Below are 22,531 nucleotides of genomic sequence, written 5' to 3'. Positions count from 1 at the left end.
TATGAATGTTGATTATAATAGTAAAATCTAATACAAGCTAAACTTCAAGAAAGAAAAAAAAGAATAGGAGAGACAGAAGAAGTAAAAAGTGAAAGGAAGAAAAAAAGAAGAAAGAGAAAAGTAAAAATATGATAAAGAGAAAAGAAATATATAAAGAAGTGGTTTCCAACCTTCATCAGAAGTATAAACGAATTTAGTAACTCTTCACTTTCTCCAAAGTCACAGATATCTCTTCATCCCATATCCCATCTCTTATTTATAAGCAAATCCATAAAACAACATCTTTTCAATCCTGGTGTCAGCAGAAAGTCCATAAAGAGTAGCCAGAAGTAACAACATATCTTATTTTAACCTTGATCAAATAACCAACTTTATATTCTTTCCTTTTACTTCTAAGTCTTAATCTTTAGTTCATTCACCATTTCAGCCATTCTTCAAAAATTTTGGGATTGGACCTCCCAGAATTATCAAGAAATTGATTAACTGGTTGTGAAAGGATGTCTTACAGAAGCTCCTTTGCTTTCCCTGTCTTAACATATTTTTCCATTGTGTATCCGACTGTTATTATGGTATGTGTGTGTGTTGACATAAATTTAGATTATGTGTATATCAGGTTAAAGATAGAAGTAATTAATTGGTAAAGTTAGGACAGAGGTCATATTAACTTATCTTAATCAAGAATTGGAAGGCTGGTCACTAGATGTTTACTGTCTATTTAACATTTTACGGAACTTCCTGTTAGTTTACAAAGTCAAACTTTTTGTGAATTTGATCCAACTTAACCAGTTTGGTGGCATGTAGGCTTGGAGGATCTATTTATTTTTTACCCAAGCCCTGCAGTTCACCAGTGGAGATCAGGTACAAAATTCTGATTTAGCCTTGAAGCCAAATTGAAAATAATGGTATCAAGGCAACTTATGGATTCAGGATGGGCAACAGGTAGCCCTCTAGCTGTTGCTGAAATGGAATCTCTGTTAATCTCTGTTAATCATGACATCATGGCCAATGGTTACATGTGGTGAGACGTACCATACAGCAAGTTCTAGGGGCTCTGTAGTGACCATTTCTGTGATAGGCTATTGAATGAGATCTATTGCAACATGATCCAAAGATCTTCCCTTCTGTCTAAAGGTGTTTCACATTTGCAAAGAAAGGGCTAAGAGTCAAGAAGGGGGTGTTTCTGAGCCTCTGCAAGGATAAAGATTCCAATTGCACCCCTTAGAACCTCATAATCCCCCCCCCAAAAAAAAACATTTGGGCATCACGATATCACCAGATTTTTAGTCACAAGAAAATCCTCCTCTTCTGCTTTAGAGAATAATGAAAACATGTTTTATTCTGCCAGGTGTTAAATGGTTGGCTTTGTTTGTGTTCGGCTCAGCATGTTATGAGAACTCAGACGCTGTGATCCGTAGATCATGGATTATGTCCAACTGTGTTGAATGAACCCAACCATTGTCTTTCAATTTTATCTAGTGATGGCTTTGCTCTTCTGTTTATTTCAGCATTTGAATGCTTTTTTAAAAAATGCAAGATAAAGTCATGCTGCACTCCTGGTAACCACTTGGCCATTGCTGTTTTTGGAACCAATATAATTTGTTATTGACTTCACCCAAGGTGATAGGTTGTATTTCTCGTCTTGCATACAGCCATGAGATTTCCTGGACCATCCAAGTACCAACTGAGTCTATTCCTGCTTAGCTTTTTGAGGATAACAAAAGTGAGCTAGTGCTGCCATCAGCTTGGCTGTTACATTTTATTGCTATTTGTTATATTATTAATAATGCAAATACATTAATTTATGTGATTGTTGTAATCTGCTGTGGGGAGTGGGGATGCTTGCAGCCAAAAGTCAGCATTAAAATGTTGTACAAAACAAATAAATAATCCTTTGAAGAGTTCTTGTGAGGCAAAATGAGGAGCAAAGAAAACATTATATTCTCCTCTGGGAGAAAAAGAAGGATTGGAACACAATAAATATTACCCATTCTTATATTAGGCTCTGATCATCCAAGTAGTAGGATGAATCTGCACATTCAAAATAATTGGTCATCATGCAGCTGTCCCTCAGGAATGATGGAATTCTGTGTAATGGAAGTTTCTAGAATTTAGCAAAGAAAAAATCGTTGTCTCCTTATTTCCATCAAAACAGGATACTGTTGCGCATCAGCCTTTCCATGGCTGGTTAGACGCATATAATGTATGGAAAACACCAGCATAGGAAAGGCAGTTCTAAATTTTGCAGAAGGGTAGAACTTATCACTGGAATGGATGTCAAGTCTGATTTAGTTACAGAAACTTAAGCACACCCAATATTGAATTGGAACAGGTCCTAATGACCAGTTGCAACGTTATATGATTGTCTAGAGTGTTAACATGAATGGAAAGCTGCTTTCTTCCCCTCCATGTGCAATAATTGTGGCAACAATTCATTTTTAGGATAGGATGCTTCCTACTAGATTTGGCTGCAGCTGTCATGACAGATTCCAATAGAGACAGGAACTAGACATGAATTTGGAGATGTATGAATGGGTTTGTTTTGTTTACTTTTTGGCAAAAGCAGCCATAGAGGGAGGGAGCAGAATCACACTCTCCCATAGCATTTTTTCCCTTCCCATTCTTTTTTCTATTAAAAAAAAAAAAAAAAGTACAACAGCCGGTACCAGTATGTTTTCTCCTCTGCATCAAATACCATTTGAGAATGATTTGAATGGAATGCTTTTGAAAAAGATTAACCTTCTTGCAATGGGGGTATGATTAAATTACCCAAGTTTGCTTTTAATAGAAGAGAGAGGCTGTCTTCACATGTCGGATGAAGCCATGATGTGGTTTAATTTTGGATTGTTGTATAAGCCAAGATATTGTGGTTTTTAAACCATGGTTTCACCAACTCTGACCGAACAACAAACAAACAAGCTAAATGAGAGGATTTGAACCTGATGAAGGACAGTATTCCAAAATGTGCTGTGGAGGTTAGAAGGAAAGATGCCTTCTTCCTTGGAGAATTCTGTGAGATTTCTTTGAGGCTTCTCTCCTTGTCCTTAGCTGTTGCCCCCATGATAGTTTGGTTCCCTGGATTTGATTTTGCCTGGATGTAGCATTTCAACTTCTCATTCATTCTACTCCAAGAATCATTCCATTTAAACTTTGGTGGAGTCTTTGGGGATCTCTGAGCTTGGTTCTTTTCTTGCAAACGTTTCATTACCCAGCTAGGTAACATCTTCAGTGCTAAAATAGGATGGGGTTTGCTCTCTGTTTATATACTGTGGCATGCTTTGCCAGTGCTGGTGGGGTTGGGGGTTTTGTTTTGCTCCTCTGGTAGTTCCTTGATTAGACTACTGTTTATTGCTTGATTGTGTGCCTGGTGTTAATCTCTGCTTATCTGGGTGATGATTGCTGGTGAGGAGATGTTCTGGTCGTTTGTCTCTTTTGAATAGTATGTAGATGCTATTTATCTCTATGTGTCTATTAATTGCTGCCTTGTCTGAATACCAAGCTTCCAAGAATTCCCTTGCATTTTTGGATTTAGCTCGGTCTAAACTTTTAAACTTCATATTTCCTATTAGTCTCTTGCATTCAAAGTGCCTTCATAAAATATGCTTAACCAGGTTATGAATTAATCCATTTTCTGGAGGCATAAAATCCACTGAGCCACAAACAGTTTAGTCAATTTAGTATGTACAGTAGACCTGGTTAAGCCTGTTATGGAAGCACAACTGCCAAATGACTTAGCACATGTGCAACCCATCTTACCTCACAGGCCTTGTCCTGATTGGCAAAGGAATACATTTGTAATGTGGGCATAACCGTATAGTATCATGTATTTGGGAAAACACACATAACCTGAGAATATGTTTTATAACTACATGGGTAGTACAAGGGAGCGTTACTTAAAATGACCTTCATGTTCCTTGATTGATGTCACTTTGTAACACACCACACAAGCCCATAATTTGTTTAAGAATGGGTGAATAAGCAACAGTGGTTGAATTTTCTCACTGTGCTAAGCTGTAAACCAGGTTTCACAAACATGGGGTCATGCAACTTGCTGCTTCGAACCTAAACAAACTACAGGAGGGAACCCAGCCAGAATGGTTTCAAAACCATCTTATTTGGTATATAATGTTGTGTCACCCAATAAATTGTGTTTTATTCAATAACTCTTGATTAATCACTTAATTGTACTGTGACTACAGCTATAATGTGTATAGAAGCGTTAATAATCTCTTTCCCCTTTTCCTTCATCCATATTAAGGGCATATATTGACCCCAGAAAGCACAAGTAATTCCTCTTTTCCATAATGTGGCATTTAAGTAGGTCCTGAGGCACAGCTATATTTTCAAAGTAACAAATGATACATCGCATGATTTTTTCTCTCTCTCGACTGTGTAGAAGCAATTGAAACATTTGTTCTCTGTAGACTTAGGGGCTTGTAAAATTGTTGCAGTTAGCTGCTAATCATTCTATACCTTTAGAGAACTTTCAAATTAAAGCAAGGATTAGAAGCCACTGAAGGTCACAACGTTCTTGAATTCAGCTGAACAAGAAAGTGGCTGAGCGCTTTAGGGAAGACAAAGGGTTGGATGTCAGTTCCCATTGATCAGAGCTGACCAGCAAATGAATGAAGTTGGGAATCATTCAGTAACATCTGGAGCATCACAGGTTAAATAGGTGGCTGGCATCATGAGGGCTTGCATGAAGTCAGTCCCAAATTGTTGAACAAACCATACATTGTAACTGTTAAACTACAGCGTCTTGGGCTCACATTTCAGACTAGTTGTACTTGTTAACGTTGGACTTGTACAAGGGAGATGCAGGTTCAGATCCTCACTAGATCTCAGATTGAGTGATGCACTCCCAGCCTGACCCACCTTACAGGGGGTTGTGGGAATGATATGAGAGAAACTCTCCCGTCCCTTGAGCTCCCAGGAGAAAGGAAGATAGAAATAGAATGATAGATAGGTAGTTACCAAACATACAACATTATAATTTAGGGCAGTGTGTGAATCCAGCTATGTATTCTTCTTGTGGCCTACACTAAAATGGTCCTTCTGCATTGTTATCCTTTATGGGTTTTCTTTTTCATTTTTTCATTTTCATTTCTTGAATTTTTACCTAATCCGGTGCTATCAACTATGCCATGTTATATAATAATCAGGTTTTATTACATTAATGTATTGCTTTCTGTTTTTGCCATTATATTACTTACTGTATTTTATTATATATACTGTACACTGCCTAGACTCTCTGTGAATGGAGGTAATGTATAAATGTAACATTTATCTCTGTGACTATAGCAATTTGTTACCAAAATCCATATTTCGTGAAAGAAGGCTGCAGTTCTAAGGCCCGTGGAACAGAAAAGCAGCCCCATTGATCATAAAATCATAGCACTGAATGAAAACCCAGAGAACATATCATCCAAAGTGGTGCTCAGTGCAGTATCTACTCATGCCATGATCCTTCCAAGAAGATAGAAATGGGATCGCTCATGACACTTCACTTATTTCCATCAGGGATGGTCAACAGAGTGCTCTCCAGATGCTTTTATTATATTATTATATTTGCCTGAAGTCACATGGTATAGGGAGCCATGGAGATGATCTTGGAAAAGGTATCCAGAAGCCATTAGGACAGCGTTTCTCAACCTTAGCAACTGGCTGGTGAATTCTGGGAGTTGAAGTCCCTATATCTTAAAGTTGCTAAGGTTGAGAAACTCTGCATTAGGACAGGTGCAGAAGATGCATGGGCTAAGCCCAGGGAGGTAGGAAAGTATTAGAAAAAGACTTAGACTGGCTCCTCTCTGATCCCCAGGTGTGAAAGAGGTAGGTCAGGGAAAACACAAACAGACTTGCAAGATTCTGTTACTGTAGCCTCTCTCAATGAAGTTTTATTTGAGTCTTTCTGTAGAGGCAGTTTCCTGATCTGGTGTACTTTGTAGGGCTGACACATGGACAATCCTCAGGGACTCTAAGAGCTTTAGTTCAAACCTTCTGAAGACATTGTGTTCCTAGTTCTGCCGGATCCATTTACACCAAAAGAAATCTCCAAGGATGTACTCCTAGAAAACAGGCTTTAGACAGCAGCCTTTCTAGTGATATGATGTTCTGGTGATACGATATTCTCTTTTCTTGTGACATTTGATTAATTCCATGATTTGATTTCTTGGTCATATACTAAAGTCAACGCAAGCATATTTTCTTTACATACATACCCTAGGAAACATATTAATGTTCAAATACCAGTTGTAGAGGTTCCCCCTCCCCCCCCTTTTATTTTTTTGGTTTACTTTGCTTTTGCACCACAAAGAGGATTAAAACTTAAGTTCTGTTGTTATAGGTGAAGGAAGCAATGCAAAGAATCCATGACAGAGGCAATATAGGAAAATTAATTCTGGATGTGGAAAAGACGCCTACTCCTTTGGTAAGTTAAAATAAGGTTTAAAAGGTTTAAGTTAAAAGAAGGTTTAAAATTCAACATGGATCAAGAGGTGGATATTGAAGAAACATTCTCTCCCATGATTAGCCCATATACAATTCTGAAATGAAGCAAAAAGAAAATTAATTTTGCTAATATGATCTTCCTGGCAAAATTTGAAGAATATATTATTTTAATCTCTGTGATGTTCCAATTTAAAGAGCTACAGATCTTACCCAATTTGTACTTCTGAATTCTAGGGAAAGCAGATCACACACATACATACATATACTTCAAATCTGAACTTTTCCAAAGGTTATTAAAAATTCAGCTTACAACTTAATAAAATGCATATATTATACTGTAGTGGCCCCCATGTGGTGCAGCACATTCCTTCTGTATAGTCTGTAAAGCAGTTAAAACTTTTTTTGCTTGGGGTCTTAATTGATTTATTGCTGGTATTCTTCTTGATATGTGTATAGTGCTCTATTCTAATTAGCTGTTTTTAATCTTTATTGAATACCACATGGTTGGGGTGTCTACAAATATTTATATAAAGAGCGAATACATATATACATACAAAAATGCCTCTACACATAAGCTGTTAATACAATGAACTTTGTAAATCTCTGTTTTAATCGTGTTTGATAGAACTGAATTTTGGTTTAACAAGATGCATTTCTCTCAGGGTATAAAAATATCCATCAGCGCTTATCCATAACTATTATCCTAAAAGGGCATGCTTAATGTTTCTGGTTTCCATAGATGCTTTGTTAATTTGGGGGGAAATGTTCACAAAAGGAATTTCCAATAAGAGATGGTACATTTTGTGGTAAAAACACAGTTTTTCATTAATTAAATATTTACCCATTATTAGATGACTCTTCCACAAGAACCAAATACGAGGATAGTTTTAGCATTAGGCAGAGACCGAGATGATCAAACTAATGATTAAACTCTTGGTTTGTAACCAGAATTTGAGTATAAAGTGTAAATAATTTAAGGATTTCATTATTTATGACATAGCAATGGCCAAAAATTTTGATGGCTTTAATAAGGCACAACATGGCATATGCTATAGTACCATTAGATGACTTGGCTTTCAATGCTGTATATTTATTACGCCTCTGAGTTCTTCTTCAAGGGTGGATCCGAGGCTCCAAGCTCAGAAGAAGAAATTTGCATCTTGTTCCTCCATCTAACTAGAAAACTGGTTCTGTCAAAATGCCTTTTTAGGGAAAGGTTATGTTTCAGAAAAACAGTAGCCTCTTGAATCCATTGGAAAACATGCACTTACTGTTTTAAATACATAGATCTGGGGTTTCCCTCAGACATATATTTCCATTTCTAGGACTCTTAGGAATGTTCCTGGGGCACTGTCTTATTTTATGGAGCGCTAAAATGTACTTGCTAGAGACTATAACTGTTTATATAGGCATTATGCTTAACTTAAGTCCCTGAGAAAGTTTTAAGTATTTTTTTTTTTAAGTGCCTTTTTAGAAGATCACACATACTGTTGGACAATCTTTCTTTCCAATTCCGAGCTATGTACATTTATTCTCCTCAGTGCATTCCTATCCATGGCACAGATTTCCTTCTGCCCCTCCCCCTGTCCCACATTCCTCTCAACAGCAATGTTTCTCTCCCTCTCTCCCCCCCCCCAGCCCCCTCCCCAACCCCCCATCTCTCTCTCTCTGAAAGGGAAGGAGAAGACAGATCAGGAACTTTTCTGATTCTTTTAAAATGGGTTTACATGCTATTGCGTTTGGAGATCTTCCAAGCTGTGGGCCCTGCTTTGCAAACCACTGCTTAAATCCATAGCTTCTCCCCTCCCTCAGTGCAACTTGAAACTGGCACAATGTATGGCAATCCTGGAATGGTTGGGCATGTATGTGTGTGTAAGAGATTATGGTGATGATCTAAAAAGTCACCCCAAAGTTATGGCACTCCCTCTTCCCTTTCATATTGTCCTTGCAATCCTTGACAAAGTTTTGGTATGTTGATCTCTCTGCCCTTGGATCTTCTCCATTGTGCTGATTGCTTTGCGAAGAGGAGTTAACTGACTGACATGCATCCTCTTGGCTCTGTTTCAACCCCAGATGGCCAACGACAGCACAGAGACCAGCGAGGCTGCCGAAGAGGAAGAAGACCATGAGGGGGATAATGAGAACAAAGAGTGTATACCATTCATCCAACAGTAGCTGAAAAAGGTGGGAATGAGAGCTGGAAGAATTGATAAAGCAGAAGAAGGAAAGACAACTGGGGAAACCCATTTTGTGCACCAGTGAACAAATGCTCTAGTACAGTGTGTGCTGTTTTGTTTTTCCTTTTGTCTGCAGTCAGCTGAGCTATAAGGTGTTGGTCATTGATGTTTTGAACTGAAGTGCCATTCTGACTTTCCCAGTATTATGACATTCCATCCTGTGGTCCCCAGTTTGCCTGTAAGAGTCTTGTTGAATACCTATCAAAAGCCTTATTATCATCTACACTGATAGGAGACACAAACTTCTTCCCATGTTGGTTTCAGAAGCAAATTTTCAAGCCACTTTGACATGGTTGAGAGGGGTTGGTTTTGGAGGGGGGGAGATGAGGTTCTGTGGACAGGGTAGTTGCATATATACAGTAGTTGCAGACATGCGTAGCCTTGATTCCTATCAGCATTTTTCCTTCTAAAAGCATGAGTGTGCAACTTGCAGCCCAGAGCAACCCCCTCACCTATTACCAACTTTATTTAGGTAATTTTAAATTAAAATCAGTGGCTTGGTAATATGGGAGAATGTGGATGAACGGAAATCAAGCTATTACAAATGTATTTGGGGTCAAGAAAATAGGAAAAATATTTAATGCTTGCTATCTCTTGGATCACACTTACTTTCCTCTTGCTGTGCCCCTGTGAAATGTTCAAACTGTTCCACCTAACCCACAAGCAAGCTTTGTATTTACGTTTTAAAATAAGTGGGAAAGTTTGTACAAACAGACCCTCTCTGTTGATAAACTAATACAAAGCCTTAAAGCATCACACAGGCCAACTTTCTCCTTCATGACAAAATTATAACCATTAACCAGGCAATGGTGTGAACAAGCCCAATACCGACAACTCCATGTGCCCGCAAAGCCCTGTTCCTAGTACATATTTGGAAAACTGCATATGACATAGTAATAAATATAGATATTCTCCTGTATGGGGAGGAAAGAATGAAAATTTCTCTTTTGAATCACAAACTAAGGCCACCATGGGAGGTAATTACCAATGTTTCCTGTTCTTTAAAGATCACACCATCTTTGTAAACAAGCAACTCCTTCTCATTTCTCAAGAAAATACCTCATTTGTACAATATTGTTTGGTACACATAAAAAAGTCCTCAAGAGATGCTAAGACACACTGATTTGTGTAACTGTTAGTGTATAATAGTTGTTATGGGAATAGTAGTGCTCAAACTCCACTAATTAATTAAAAAATGGATTCACTGAAAATATTGCCCACAAATGTTTATAGCTGGTTTGTCTAAATTATATTATCTTACAATGAATATCCTTTGGAAGGACTTTATACCCTCATATCCTAAAAGTTCGTTTACCATCTTTTTTGAGCATTGTTAAGCAAAAACACACTCTTAATGATATTTAAAGATAGCTCAAGAGTAACTGTCTCTACTCAACACATTTAAGGAAATATTAGTCTCTTAATGCTAAATCCAAATGCTTCATCCCAGTGCTGGTGTACAATAAAACTGCCATATTAGACTGTGGTTTGCAGTCCAAACAAACTCAAAAGGAATTTTATAGCCATTGGTTAAAAAAGTGGGGGGGGGGATCTCCCTTGCTCCCTCCTGCATTGTTACTTTTTTCCTCCTCTCAAATCTTCAGTTGTGTTCTTTTCCCCAAGTGGGAAAGCGGTAGGAGAATATCAACACTAGTTTGGGATTGCAGCAGGTTTGAGACTTGACCCAGAGATAGACCGGGAAACAAATCCATTCGAATTATCGATTTGATTTTGAAAATTGATCAGATTTGATGACATGCATTGACTCAGAAAACTGATGTGAGTCAATTCTGATGTTCGGATCCAACTGGCAAATGGATTCAATTTTTTTGTAATGTGCACAAAAACATCCAGATCAATTCAAAAGCATCCAAGAAGATTTAAACATCTGTCCAATCTATTTTAAAAAGTCAGTTTGCTTTCAGTATTTGATCGAATCACCTTCGGATATAATCTTCAGATTGAATATTTGCACAGTAGTAAAAATGAACAGCTTTGATTCAGGCCCTGCTATCTGAATTTGGGATTTCACTGGCAGCTTTCTTATAGCCACACAACTCTTTATAAGAGCCTTCTCATAGTAATCCACTGCCCTGCCAACAGACTTTACATCCATCAGTAAAATAATATTCCTGCTGCATCCTAATTCTACCAGTATCAGCCTTCTCCTACTAACCAGATATCTATAGCTGTAGCCATGATGATTAATAGCCATTTTCTTCCATGGATTGGTCTTAACACAGTTTTTGAAAGCCATTTAAATTGCAGCCATTGCACATTCATGTACAATTCCACTCTTGTGACTAAGACCCTTTTTGAAGGAAATCAGTGTAGCTCTGCAGAATGTCATCTTTCCAAGAAGAAAGAAAAAGCAAAAAATAGAGAGATGGAAGAGAGGGACCGTGTCAAACAAGTGCCAAAAGGATACCATAATTTTAGATGTTTTTTGATCAGCAGAAGCCATTGCAAGCTTACCACTATCAAATCAATCAGATCAAACTTTATTTTGGTCGTAGACCAACATGTACCACTATCAAAAGTTGCCTCCTTCTAAGAAGACTGGCCATCACAGTAAGCTTCCACTTTAGTCCCTATTCTAGACTTTGGACAGCAAAGATGACTTCAGTAAACCTTCCCTTCACGGACCTACCTTTTCCCATCATTGCTGCTGTCCACGTGTTTGTCCTCTTGTTTTTAGCCCAATCCAGAGCTGCCCAGGGGAAGGCAATTAGAAATTGCAATTCCTTCTCATGGTGGGTAGTGCTTGCTCATTCAGAGAGAGCACATGAACAAGCAAATAAAGCAGAGGACCAGAGAGATCCAAGAATTTATAACAGGCTCCTCACTTAATCAGGGGCACAGATGGGTGCCTTAAAGCGCCATCTTCTGACACAATTGCAATTACACTTGTTTTTGAAATGAAACTTTTAGAAACAGGCAAAGCTGCAGGGATTGCTTTGATGGAAGAGATTCATCTCTATTGCTAAATAGACTAACTTTCAGATGAAAGAGTTTTGGGGGAGGGGGAGAATGTTACAGTGTTTTCTGGATTGTGCATGTGGTAGAAATCCATGCTTAAATCCCAAAATCTCTGCAGATGTGTATCCTCCTGGATGCATTAATCCTCACTAGTCTATAACATTAAATAATCCCTCAAGCCTACCTTTTAGTCCATTGTCCATCAGTCTTGCATTGCAGAAAGGAAAATACATTCCTACTTTCCTTTGTGCAGATTTGCACTTCTATTTACACTGCGCAGATCCTCGATGATGGCAAATATATCCAGAAGGTAGCCAACCCAAAGCAGAAACCTATAGCAAGCAGTGCAAAATGTATTATTTGACTTGATTTTCATGTTGAGTATTCCCATCAGCAAAAATGTAGATGAGGTTGAGTGTAATTTAAGAGAAAGGAAGCCAGAAGTTTAACTGGCATTAGATTAGTACTGAGTCCCCACACTCTCTGTTTTTGTCAGCCTTCCCAGGTAGACCAAACAGGAAACATGACCCAGTGAGCTAATTCTACTTTACTGTAAGGCTACATTAATAGAATCTTGCATGTCTGAAAGTACAAATCTCCCTGTCTCCTTTACAGCCTGAGAAACTAGGGAGGGTCCCTTCTGAGCGTCCTGTTCCATCCATTATGCAGCTGTGGGCTATGCCCTATCTTATCTGACTCTTCCCTAGGCAGCATCTCTTCACTGCATTTCTCAAGGTCTTTCTCACATACCATTACAGTTTTAGAGATGCCCTGATAATATTAGAACTTTCATGATTCAGCTTATTCCCAAGGGCCTACTTTTGCTTTTGAAGGCCAAGGTTTGTATCAACTATGCTGCATTTGCTCCTCTTCAGCTTTGGTGTTATCAAATGGGCCACTCCTCTCACAGTCATCTGCAGCCTTTGGGTTGTGAACCTTTGATAATTCAAACAAATTGATCTCACACTTAGTATTGCCACTTTGGAACAAATGGTGTGCATTTGTGGGTCATTTGTTTACTTAGAATTCCAGTTGTGGAAATCACTTCAGGAACACAACTGTCTTTGGGTACATTCTGCAACATTTATACTTTTATGACCTAGAGAGAGGCTTTAATATCAAGTGGAATCAAAACAGCCCAACCTTCACACAGATTGATCCATGCCTGTGATCCACTGAATTCAGTCTTATGTGCCTCAGGTTCACTGGAGCCTGGATTTTCTCCTGGAGTTAGGCGAAAGAGTGCAAATCATTGGAAGCTCCCTGTAAACTCTTGGCTTACATCCTCCTCCCCATCTGCAAACATAGCAATTCCCTAAAATTGCAGCCTGACTCTTGTGAAAATGATGCTATGTAACAATCAAGATTAGTGAAAAACAAACTCAGTTCAGGTGCTGTTTTGTTTGAGTAGATCCAGGAGGCCATCCAATTACCTCAATGTTGAACCTAACATTTATCATCACTTGAATTTTGAAAGAGATACTGTCCACATCAGAATACATTGGAGCTGCTGCAGGTTAGAATGCCCCATATAGGTGAAGAAATACCCCTGTAAGTGGAAAGCAGAGGCAAATCGAGTCTCAAATTCTGTCATTATCAAGTCTTGCTTTCTATGTGCAGGGAAAATCTGGAGGGGAGGGGGAGACATTTATGCTTGCAGTTCTGCAATGTGACTGGATTTGGTAGAGTCCTGTCTCTGAGATAGTAGGAGACACTCTGTAAAGAAGGAATTTTGTCTAATCAGTATTATTACTGGGGAACAAACAGAGATCAGAATCACCCTTTGAACTCCAACCTCTTGTTACTAATCTACTTTCAAGTTTTATCTCTAATTAACTGGTTGCTTTCATCAAGTAAAAGGAAATGAGTTCCCAATTTGGATTATGGAACTATGACAGCCTCTCTTTATCATCATCCTGAACTAAGTAAACTGAAATGTTTGTTTTAATTGTTCTCTGTTGCTTTAGAGCTTTTGTTATATTGTGCCTACCAAGCAAATGATGTTTACATAAAAATATAAATAAAATATGAAGCATAGCATTAATTTGGGCTCATGGCATTTAATCTAGCACATCTGTGGATTGACAAGGGAGGTGTGCTCAGGGAGGGCAGGGGCAAGTGTCGAGCACGTGCTTTGCTTGCAGAAGTACCCTGGTACAATTCTAGAATCTCCAGTGAAAGGCTGTGCATTAAACCAAATGTACCTGTGACATCAACCCCCTACTTGTGCAACCCACTACCTTGAAAACACAAAGGCACAGTGTCAGAACAGTTAAACATTAGTGGTGTGGTTTCCTTGTATCTGAGAGGTTAAGGGAACAGTTTGATTCATCATGATCTCCTGCTCTCATTCCCATCCTTAGCCTCACCCAAGGGGCCAGATTCAAGCTATTTTAAGAGCCTGGGGAGATTTTTGCAGCCCAGATCTGGTAGCTCTAGCCCACATTGACTAGTAGTATTTCTCCAGATCTTTAGGCAGGAAAATGTTCTGCCCCTCCTGGAGATGCTGAAGACTGAACTTAGGACCTCCTTCACAGAAGCTGTCTTTCAGGAAGTTTTTTTCCCCCCCAACTTCCCAGTCTGCCCTGCAGCATTCTAATTTCCAGAAGACCTCCCATCCAAGTAGAACTAGCAGGTCTAACCCTGCTAGCTTTCTGAAATCAGTTAAAATTGGCTACATGCCACTACCTAGCTAGGCCATCTTGCTGAACGAGCAGCAGCTGCTCTTGCTTACTGCGGCCACGGAGACATTCAGGTTGCTCACAGTGAGATTGCCTTGGAGGGATCCTTCAACAGTCTAGTGTCAGTTCTGGAATGGAACAGAAAACTAATCAGGTCATTTGCCAGGAAACAAGCACACTGATCAATGGAACAAAGGAGACGCCTCTTCTGCCCTCCCTTCAAAGAAGATGCTAATCAGTTCCAAAAGGGCTTCAGGATAACGAAGGTCCTTTCATCCTTTCCCCATGTAAAGCACATCTTGATGCAAGGCTTTTCCTAGGATTCCAGAAGGACGTTCACTGCATTCAGAAGCACAATGACAGAGTCTCTTGCATCCCTCGCCATCTATTTTGTATGGGAGCACGCACCTTTTTTTTCTGCCTGTGATATGCTGGTCTTTTTTTTACAAAAGTGCCAGAGGAATTTGTCTCCAAATCATTTCTAGAAGGGCAACAGCCATAGAACTTGGTTGCAAGAAAGAGTTTTAAGGCACCTTAATTAGGTGAAGCCCCTGGTGATTGCATTTGTACAACAAAGTAAGCTTGGTTACTTTTAACCTGGCTTAGTTTTCCTTGTCTTGATTCCGGTGCAGACTAAAGCCTCTCGGGTCGATGCAGCCTGTTTTGTGAGTTTGTGGTTCAGGGTATTGGGTGAACTCGGAAAATGGATCAGTTCAAGGTAAGCATTGTAGCAACACAATCAAGGATTAATAGATCTATTATGAAAGAAATGTTCATGAGTTACAAACTACATTTATCAGAGTCATTCTGATGGGTGAGTGGGTGAAAGGAGGTAGAACTGCAAAACAGATAAAAGGAAATTAAATAGTAACAGATCTGAGCTGCAGAACTCCAAATAACTTCTAGATGGCAGCAAAGACATAGAAAGACTTCACTTTTGTCCAACTGGTGGTCATCCAGATTTTTGCAGCCAAGATCTGGTAACTCCACAGAAAGTATAGACAGTGATAATTTCCTTATCAACAGTGGCCATTCACCAAAAGTCATACAGGTAGTCCTCGCTTAACGACCACAATCGGGACTGGAAAATTTGTCATTAAGTGGGGCAGTCATTAAGCAAGTCATCACATGACTGCACTCAATTTTATGACATTTTTTGTGGCAGTTATTAGGCAAATCACCATGGTCATTAAGTCATCACATGGCTGTTAAATGAATCACACATTTTCCCCATTGATTTTGCTTGCTGGAAGCCTGCTGGGAAGGTTACAAATGGCGATCACGTGACTCCCAGGACACTGCAACCATTGTAAGTGTGAGCTGATTGCCAAGCTGACTGTGGGGGTACTGCAATGGTTGTAAGTGCGAGGACCAGTCATAAATACCTTTTTTTTAGTGCCCTCATAACTTCAAACAGTCACTAAATGAATGATTGTTAAGTAAGGACTATCTGTAATTCAGTTATTACATGTGACACTAATACATCTGACTAACATTTTATAGGGCATTACAAAAACTTCCTGTTCAAGCCACAGGAATGAGAGTTCCTTAATGAACTGCTGTTTTGCAAAGAAATCTGTCTTTATGTTAACCAGACTACAGATAGTCCTTGACCTACAAGTTGCCTTGCCTAACGGCCATGGGATTCAGTTAACAACAGCAACCAGGATTGCAGGGATTGCTTTTGCTAAGTGACGTGGTTGCGCTTTACGACCACATTGCTTAGCAATGGAAATTCCAGTCCCAATTCCTGTCATAAGTCGAGGACTACCTGTACAGTGCAAAGATGGCTGCATCATAACTAAGAAGTACATATTTTTCAGTAACTGGGTTTGCCTGTTAGCATATTACAGCTTAACATTTTGTGTGAATCAGACTACCATTAGTACATTAAGAATAGGAAAGCTTATCTCTGTAATTCTCTGCCTTGCTTTCTCTCTTTTCCCGTCTTTTCTATGATCCAAACAGGACAGTCATCCAATGATAATAGATAGTTTAAGTTTCCGTTCTTCAAATCAGCCTCATTGTTCTGTGGTCATTTTTAAACACCCATCACAGCATCCTTGAGCAAACATTTTCTGACAAGAGAACTGCTAGTGCAGAAATTAGAGTGACACTATCTCCCTGACCTGGTATTTTCCAGGCTGGAGATCAACAATGCCTCTTCTTTCACCAGACATATAAATGATTATGAAATAATGCATGGACTCAATTCCTTTGCCCCACTCTCCCTCAGGCTGCGTCAACGTGCTTTTCCACATATTGGCGGTGCTACAAAACTTGAAAAATATGTTTATTAACTTTGGCAGTTTCTATGTGTGCAGTGTAGGACTGACTGTTCCCCCTCTCCAATATTTCTCAAATAAAGTCAGAAACAGAAAATTGTAAAAATCCAAAACATGTAAAACTCCAAAATGTGTAAGGCTCTTTACTTTTTATTCTGATGCAAGCCAACTCTCAACCCCCATTTGTTTTTCTGGAGGCATTAGAAAGAAATGACTATCCTGTTGGCCCGTTTGACACATTATGAAACCATATTTTTGTACATGATGGCCTGCAGACCCCAGTTTTAGTGAAAGTTACAGATAATTTTCACTAAAACTGGGGTCTGCAGGCCATCATGTGCAACTAAAGATAGTTGCTTTAATATTGTCCTTAGCCAGCCCTGACTGATCTTGAAAGGGATTGGAGCTGATGAGTGCTGGGATGAAGACCACCAGAGAATCCCAGGTCTGTAAGATAAGGGAAAAGAAGAAACATTTCGGGGGGGGGGGGGAAAGAGCAAACCGCTTCCATACTACTGCCAAGAAAACTACATGGACTTGAAGTCATGACTCAAGAAAAAATTCATTTTAAGGTGGAAGATATGCAAGGTGTGTGTGTGTGGTGTCAATTTATGGACTAAAATGGATAAGAGTTTAAAATGTGAGGATGCACCTATTTTCTGCTTTGATTACACCCAAATGCAGCACTCAAGATTCCCACCCAAAACAGTCCCTCACCCAAAATACAGTGGTACCTCGGGTCACGAACTTAATTCGTTCCGTGTCTCTGGTTGCGACCCGAATTGGTCACGACCCAAATCAAATTTTCCCATACGGTTCAATGTAAATACGGTTAATCCGTTCTGACCCCTACAAATTTGGTCGCCAACCGATTTTGGTCACGACCTGAATCAAATTTTCCCATAAGGTTCAATGTAAATACAGTTAATCCGTTCTGAACCATATGTATTTTTTTTTAAAACCACAAAAATATGACACAAAGTACAGTACGAAGAGAGAGAACGCTAACCTTGCTTGAGGCGTGGAGGACAGGAAGGAGGGTGGGGAGGCGGTTATTGTTTGGAGGGAGAGTCCCCCTCCCTACAGGAAGCCACGACCACATGTCACAGCAGGGAAAATGGCCGCGGATCCTGTTCGTCACCCGATGCGGAGTTTGCGAACGGAAGCAAAATTTTGCAAACGGTGCTGTTCGTGACCCAAATTGGTCGTGAACAGAAGCGTTCGTGACCCGAGGTACCACTGTATTGTGGGGCACCTATCCTCTGAGCTACCAAAGTTCCTAAGTTCAGATCCTCATCTGACTCCACCCACCCAAGCCTTGTCCTCCTGGGCAGGGAGGTGTATAAGAAGTCATTTGAATACAAGGTATTTTGCTTGAGCAATTACTTCTTTCTGAACCCTCCATGTGGGATGGTTACCCAAGCTCAAACAGGGTTCTGATAAACTGGGATAGGAAAGACTTTATCTCATTTGCTCAGGCTTTGAAACCCTTCAGTTGTAATATTTTATGCATCCTCTTCTAATTACATTTTGATCATTGATGGTTATTATTATAATGTCGTAGGCCACCCACAATCGTTAGAAAAGAGTGGGCGGCATGCGCATTTTGCAGACCTATTAAAGAAAAAGAAAGAAATGAATCTCTTCCAAAAGACAGCAAGGAAGATTGCTTCTAAGATTTGCGGAGGCTCATTCGTGCATGCATCGATGCAATTTTTAAAAAATCACTGTGCCGTGGCCGGGGGAAATTGCAACCAGGTGGCCTATGAACCTGCTTGTTCTGCTCTGCAGGTAGGAAGTCTTGATAGTTCATATGAACCTCCCCCCTTCTCTTTCTTGGAGAAGATTACCTTAATAGCTTTGGCCAAGCATAATACATTACCATGGAAACTAAATATTTGGTTGATTGCTTAAACCGGGCAGGAAGTATCTGACAGGGCAAAGTTTCTTCATCCATCTGAGCCACAAAATGTGGTAATCCAATTGCTTACCATGGATACTGAATTAGCCCATTATCAGGTTCACAGAATATATTCAACTATAAATGAACCAAACAGCCAAGGTTAACTGCGTATACATCTGCCAAGGGGAAAGCTAATCAAGTCTGGGGATGCAGCTGCTAGATCTTTATCTGACCTGGTTAAGAGTGTTGTGTGGACACAGCCATAGTCTATTATTGGGCTTACCCATTGCATCAAGCCAAAGGTGGGTGCATTAAGCTGATGGTTGCACTTTGCATGACATCTGAGAGGCTGTACTCCAGAAAGTAGTCAGCTCAGCCAAGAAAAAAATGAATTTGATTTGCATTTTATTAAAATTAAATATGGCTAATATCATTACTGTCAGTCATATGTTTCATGATTCCCCTCTTCTGCAGCTTTATCAATTATAATTTGGTAACTTCTGGAGGATTTCCAGGGTCATTCCCCAAACCTAGAAGGGTTGCATGAAGCACAGGTGGTTATGGTTCATGTTTTGTACTCTGAACCATAAATCAGCCCCACAGGCTGAATATTCTGATATGGCCATGGAGATCCAGGAAGAAGCAAACAGATATTTGGATTCAATACAAATCTTATTTTGATCCAAGACCCAAGTCTGAGAGTTAGATCATCGACCACCCTCCTCTATTATCATGCTCAGAGCTGGTTTGCGACTGCTTCCTCATTCAGAAAAGTCACTTTGTTTTCAAGAGATCATTCTCAGATGGCTCAACCAATCTTCCACTTTCTACAGCCATTTCACAAACAATTCTGCCTCCGATAGAAAATACCTTATTGTTTGCACCCAACTCAGTATCAGGTCTTGGCCAAACAACATTCGCAGCCTGGATTCTTGTGCTCCATGTTTCTTCCTAGGGTAAATAATGAATTGGTGGCTTAATCTTTATCTCCGATTCCAATTTTTATTTACTTTATTTCTACAACGCACTGGACATCGAGCTCCATATTTGCCTTGTAGCTCACACAAACCAGCCCATCCCATTTACTGCACACTGGGCCAAGGGCTCAGTCCCATCTCACTTGCAAATGTCGCCAGAGCTGGAGGAGGATCAGGAAATATATTACATTTCCTACATTTAAATGCAAAACTCAGCAAAATTATCTAATTCTAAAGCTGCAGTATTAAAAAAAAATTAAATTGTTCTCATTCTTTGGTTTCTATCCTGCATTTCTGCTCCTAGTGTTGCACCTTGGCTATTGTTTCTGTAGCAACAAACCCAGATGGAAACAAAGAGCCAAGGAAACAAGATTCTACAAGCTCTGATTATTTAGACTTGGATAGATTTCCTGGTGGCCTCCTATCTAAGTACTAAACAGATCTGATCTTAAATTTTTGAGATCAGCCAAGGTAGCTAGGCTTATCCACAGATAATCTTTTGCTTATTACAGATGCCTTGTCATGGCTCTTTGAGAACAGGGTTGTAAAGTGTCAGCTGGAACTTGTCCAGATGTTTTAAAGCATTTGATATAAACTGCATGAAATTACAACATTGACACCCAATGCAAACCCACTGTTTTCCATTTTTGTTCAGGCTGTGAAGGCCATCCCGCCCCTGATTTCTATGGGGTGATTGATTAAACCAGCTTGCAGAAGCAAGTATGGTAAAAAATGAAATGTCCCGATCTTGAAAAATGTACAGCTGTTGTCTTGACATGCCACCTGGTTGGACTGCTTTCTCCTTTACTTTTGCCTAAGGAGCAGTGGGCAAATGTCATGGTCATCCACTCAAAAGCATGTTGAGCAACAGCCATTAAAAACTTTGCTGTATTTATAAATGGGGGCTCGCACCTGTGGAGATGGCTGGTGGGGTGATGCGTTCTGGCTCCCTCCCCCCAGCAACTTGAAGGTGTCAGTGCTAAAATATACAGGGGGGGTTTAGGACATTTTTAATGTATGTTTGTATTTTAATTATTTATGGATTTTAGCCACTGTTGGAGGGATTGGTGTGTTTGTTCTTTTTTGTTATTGTGAGCTGCCCAGAGTGGGGGAGATGGGCGGCATACAAGTTTAATTAATAAATAAATAAATAAATAAATAAATAAAGGCAGTCTCTTGTGCTGACAGTGCCTATAGTCAGAACTGGAAAAGAAGAAAAGTTTGGCGTTCACCTTTGAACCATGTACCTAAATCCTTAACAGACATTGACTAAAAACACAACCTGTTTGTCTTCTTTTTTTTAATGCTGCCATCTTGAGGATGAACTGGGCAACGGCTTTGAATGAGGACCAACACAATGCAAACAGAATAGAGGTTAGGAGCGCACAGGGCTAATTAACTTTCTATCTCACTACGCAATGCCTCTAAGGAGCTGTAGGTACCATATACGGGCAAAAACGATGGATCTGACTAATGGAGGAAGAGATTGGGTGCTATAAACTATAGCACCCAATCATGAAAAAGGAGTTTGGTAGCATCTTTTCAGACCAACAGAGTTCATGAAAGTTTCAGCTATTTAATAGAATTTGTTCATCGGAAAAGGCACTACCAAACTTTTTATGATCCTTGGGATTTGGATAAGTTACTGCAAGGAGCTTCGGGCCCGAAGAGAGATGTAAAAATGGGCTTCTTGTATCCCAACAGATCATTCCAACTTTTGTATTGTTTGAGAAGGCATTTTAATCATACAAGCCAAAAGTGGAACAGTGAGTCCTTCAGGTGGGGGACTTCCTGTTCAAAGCTCTCCCATGTATAACAGCTAGTTTGGCACACACACACACACACACACACACACACACACTAAGTAACAGTACAACAAAAGCTTTGCTGGCTTTTAAGAGGGCTGGAGTGCTTACAAATACAGTATTGCAAATTATCAAATGTACAAAATGGGGGAGTCAGAAATCAATAATTCTATTATTATTATTATTATTATTATTATTATTATTATTATTATTCCTTTTTCCTACTTTTTCCTTAATTTTTGTTAAATTTGCCTTGTCTGTCTTATATATTCCTTATATCTACACACACACCCCCACTAAGTAACAGTACAATGGAGATCTTAATATTAAGCTACAAGACCGAAACTATTGTTGTCCTTTTGTGAGATGGGTGGCCATATAAATACGATGGATAAACATGATGAATAAATAAATATAAGTAATACTTTGATGTGAATTGCAGTGGTTCTTTTTTTTTTTTAAATGTTATACTTAACTTAAAAAGTCAAATAATCTTATGTTTGTAATGCTGACATCCTCAATTGCAATTAGTACTAATAGAATCTTTACTTTTTTTTTTCTTTTCAATAGTTTAAGCTTTCTAAAGAACAGAATGTTTAAAATTTTTAATTATATTATATAAAAATTACTGCACTGAAATCTGCATTGAAATAATATAATGTATCAAGATTTATAACCTAACAATAAAGGGGGGGGGGAATAAAAGTTCATTTAAAAAAAAAGCTTGCTTTTCAACCAGAGCTGGACTATAGCCATTTATATCCTGAGTGTGTGAATACTTTGTAATTATTTTTTGGCCCTGTTGATTCATATGTTATAAAAGATGACTTTTGTTGACAACATGAGCTTGTTCTTCAACTCAGAAGTCTGCAGCTGGTTTTTAATGCTCAGAAATAATATCTTTTGAGCAAGTTGCAAATGTGGTGTGGGTGATTTCTTACCGCTACCAAAGGAACACTTTGCATCTGAACTTAGAGGATTCAGACTTGTTTACTCGCTTCTCAGTAAAGTCAGGAGTCAGAAAAGAGATTTATTTTTGCACTGAAGACTTGGCCAAGCTGTTCATCCCATTTCTATTTGTATTATTGTCACTTCAGTTGGCAGTCATCCTGATCATACCCTGGCCCCCAGGGAGTATTTTCAAACATATTTTTACTAACCTTTCTAACTTTTTTTTCAGTCTGAGGCTGTAATTGGACTCTAAATGGCATTCAGAAGTT

At 39.2% G+C, this 22,531-nt stretch overlaps 1 protein-coding gene across 1 annotated transcript in view; it reads left to right on the top strand.

The window, feature by feature from the left end:
- The window catches only part of VAT1L (vesicle amine transport 1 like), a 60,025-nt gene extending 46,340 nt beyond the window's left edge, over window positions 1-13,685 (top strand). Inside the window, exons 8-9 of the mRNA XM_088135996.1 lie at window positions 6,341-6,424; window positions 8,518-13,685. Coding sequence (XP_087992122.1) covers window positions 6,341-6,424; window positions 8,518-8,619 — 186 coding nt within the window. The 3' untranslated portion in view covers window positions 8,620-13,685. The remainder of the gene's footprint in view (window positions 1-6,340; window positions 6,425-8,517) is intronic.
- The last annotated feature ends 8,846 nt before the right edge of the window (window positions 13,686-22,531 follow it).

Source organism: Python bivittatus, unplaced genomic scaffold (assembly GCF_059951505.1).
Source record: "Python bivittatus isolate LINGU-HERP-01145 unplaced genomic scaffold, Pbiv_v1 ctg000190_np1212, whole genome shotgun sequence".
NCBI classification, from domain to species: Eukaryota; Metazoa; Chordata; class Lepidosauria; order Squamata; family Pythonidae; genus Python; species Python bivittatus.
Note: the sequence above shows the minus strand (reverse complement) of the source record. Positions and strands in the feature narration are given on the sequence as shown.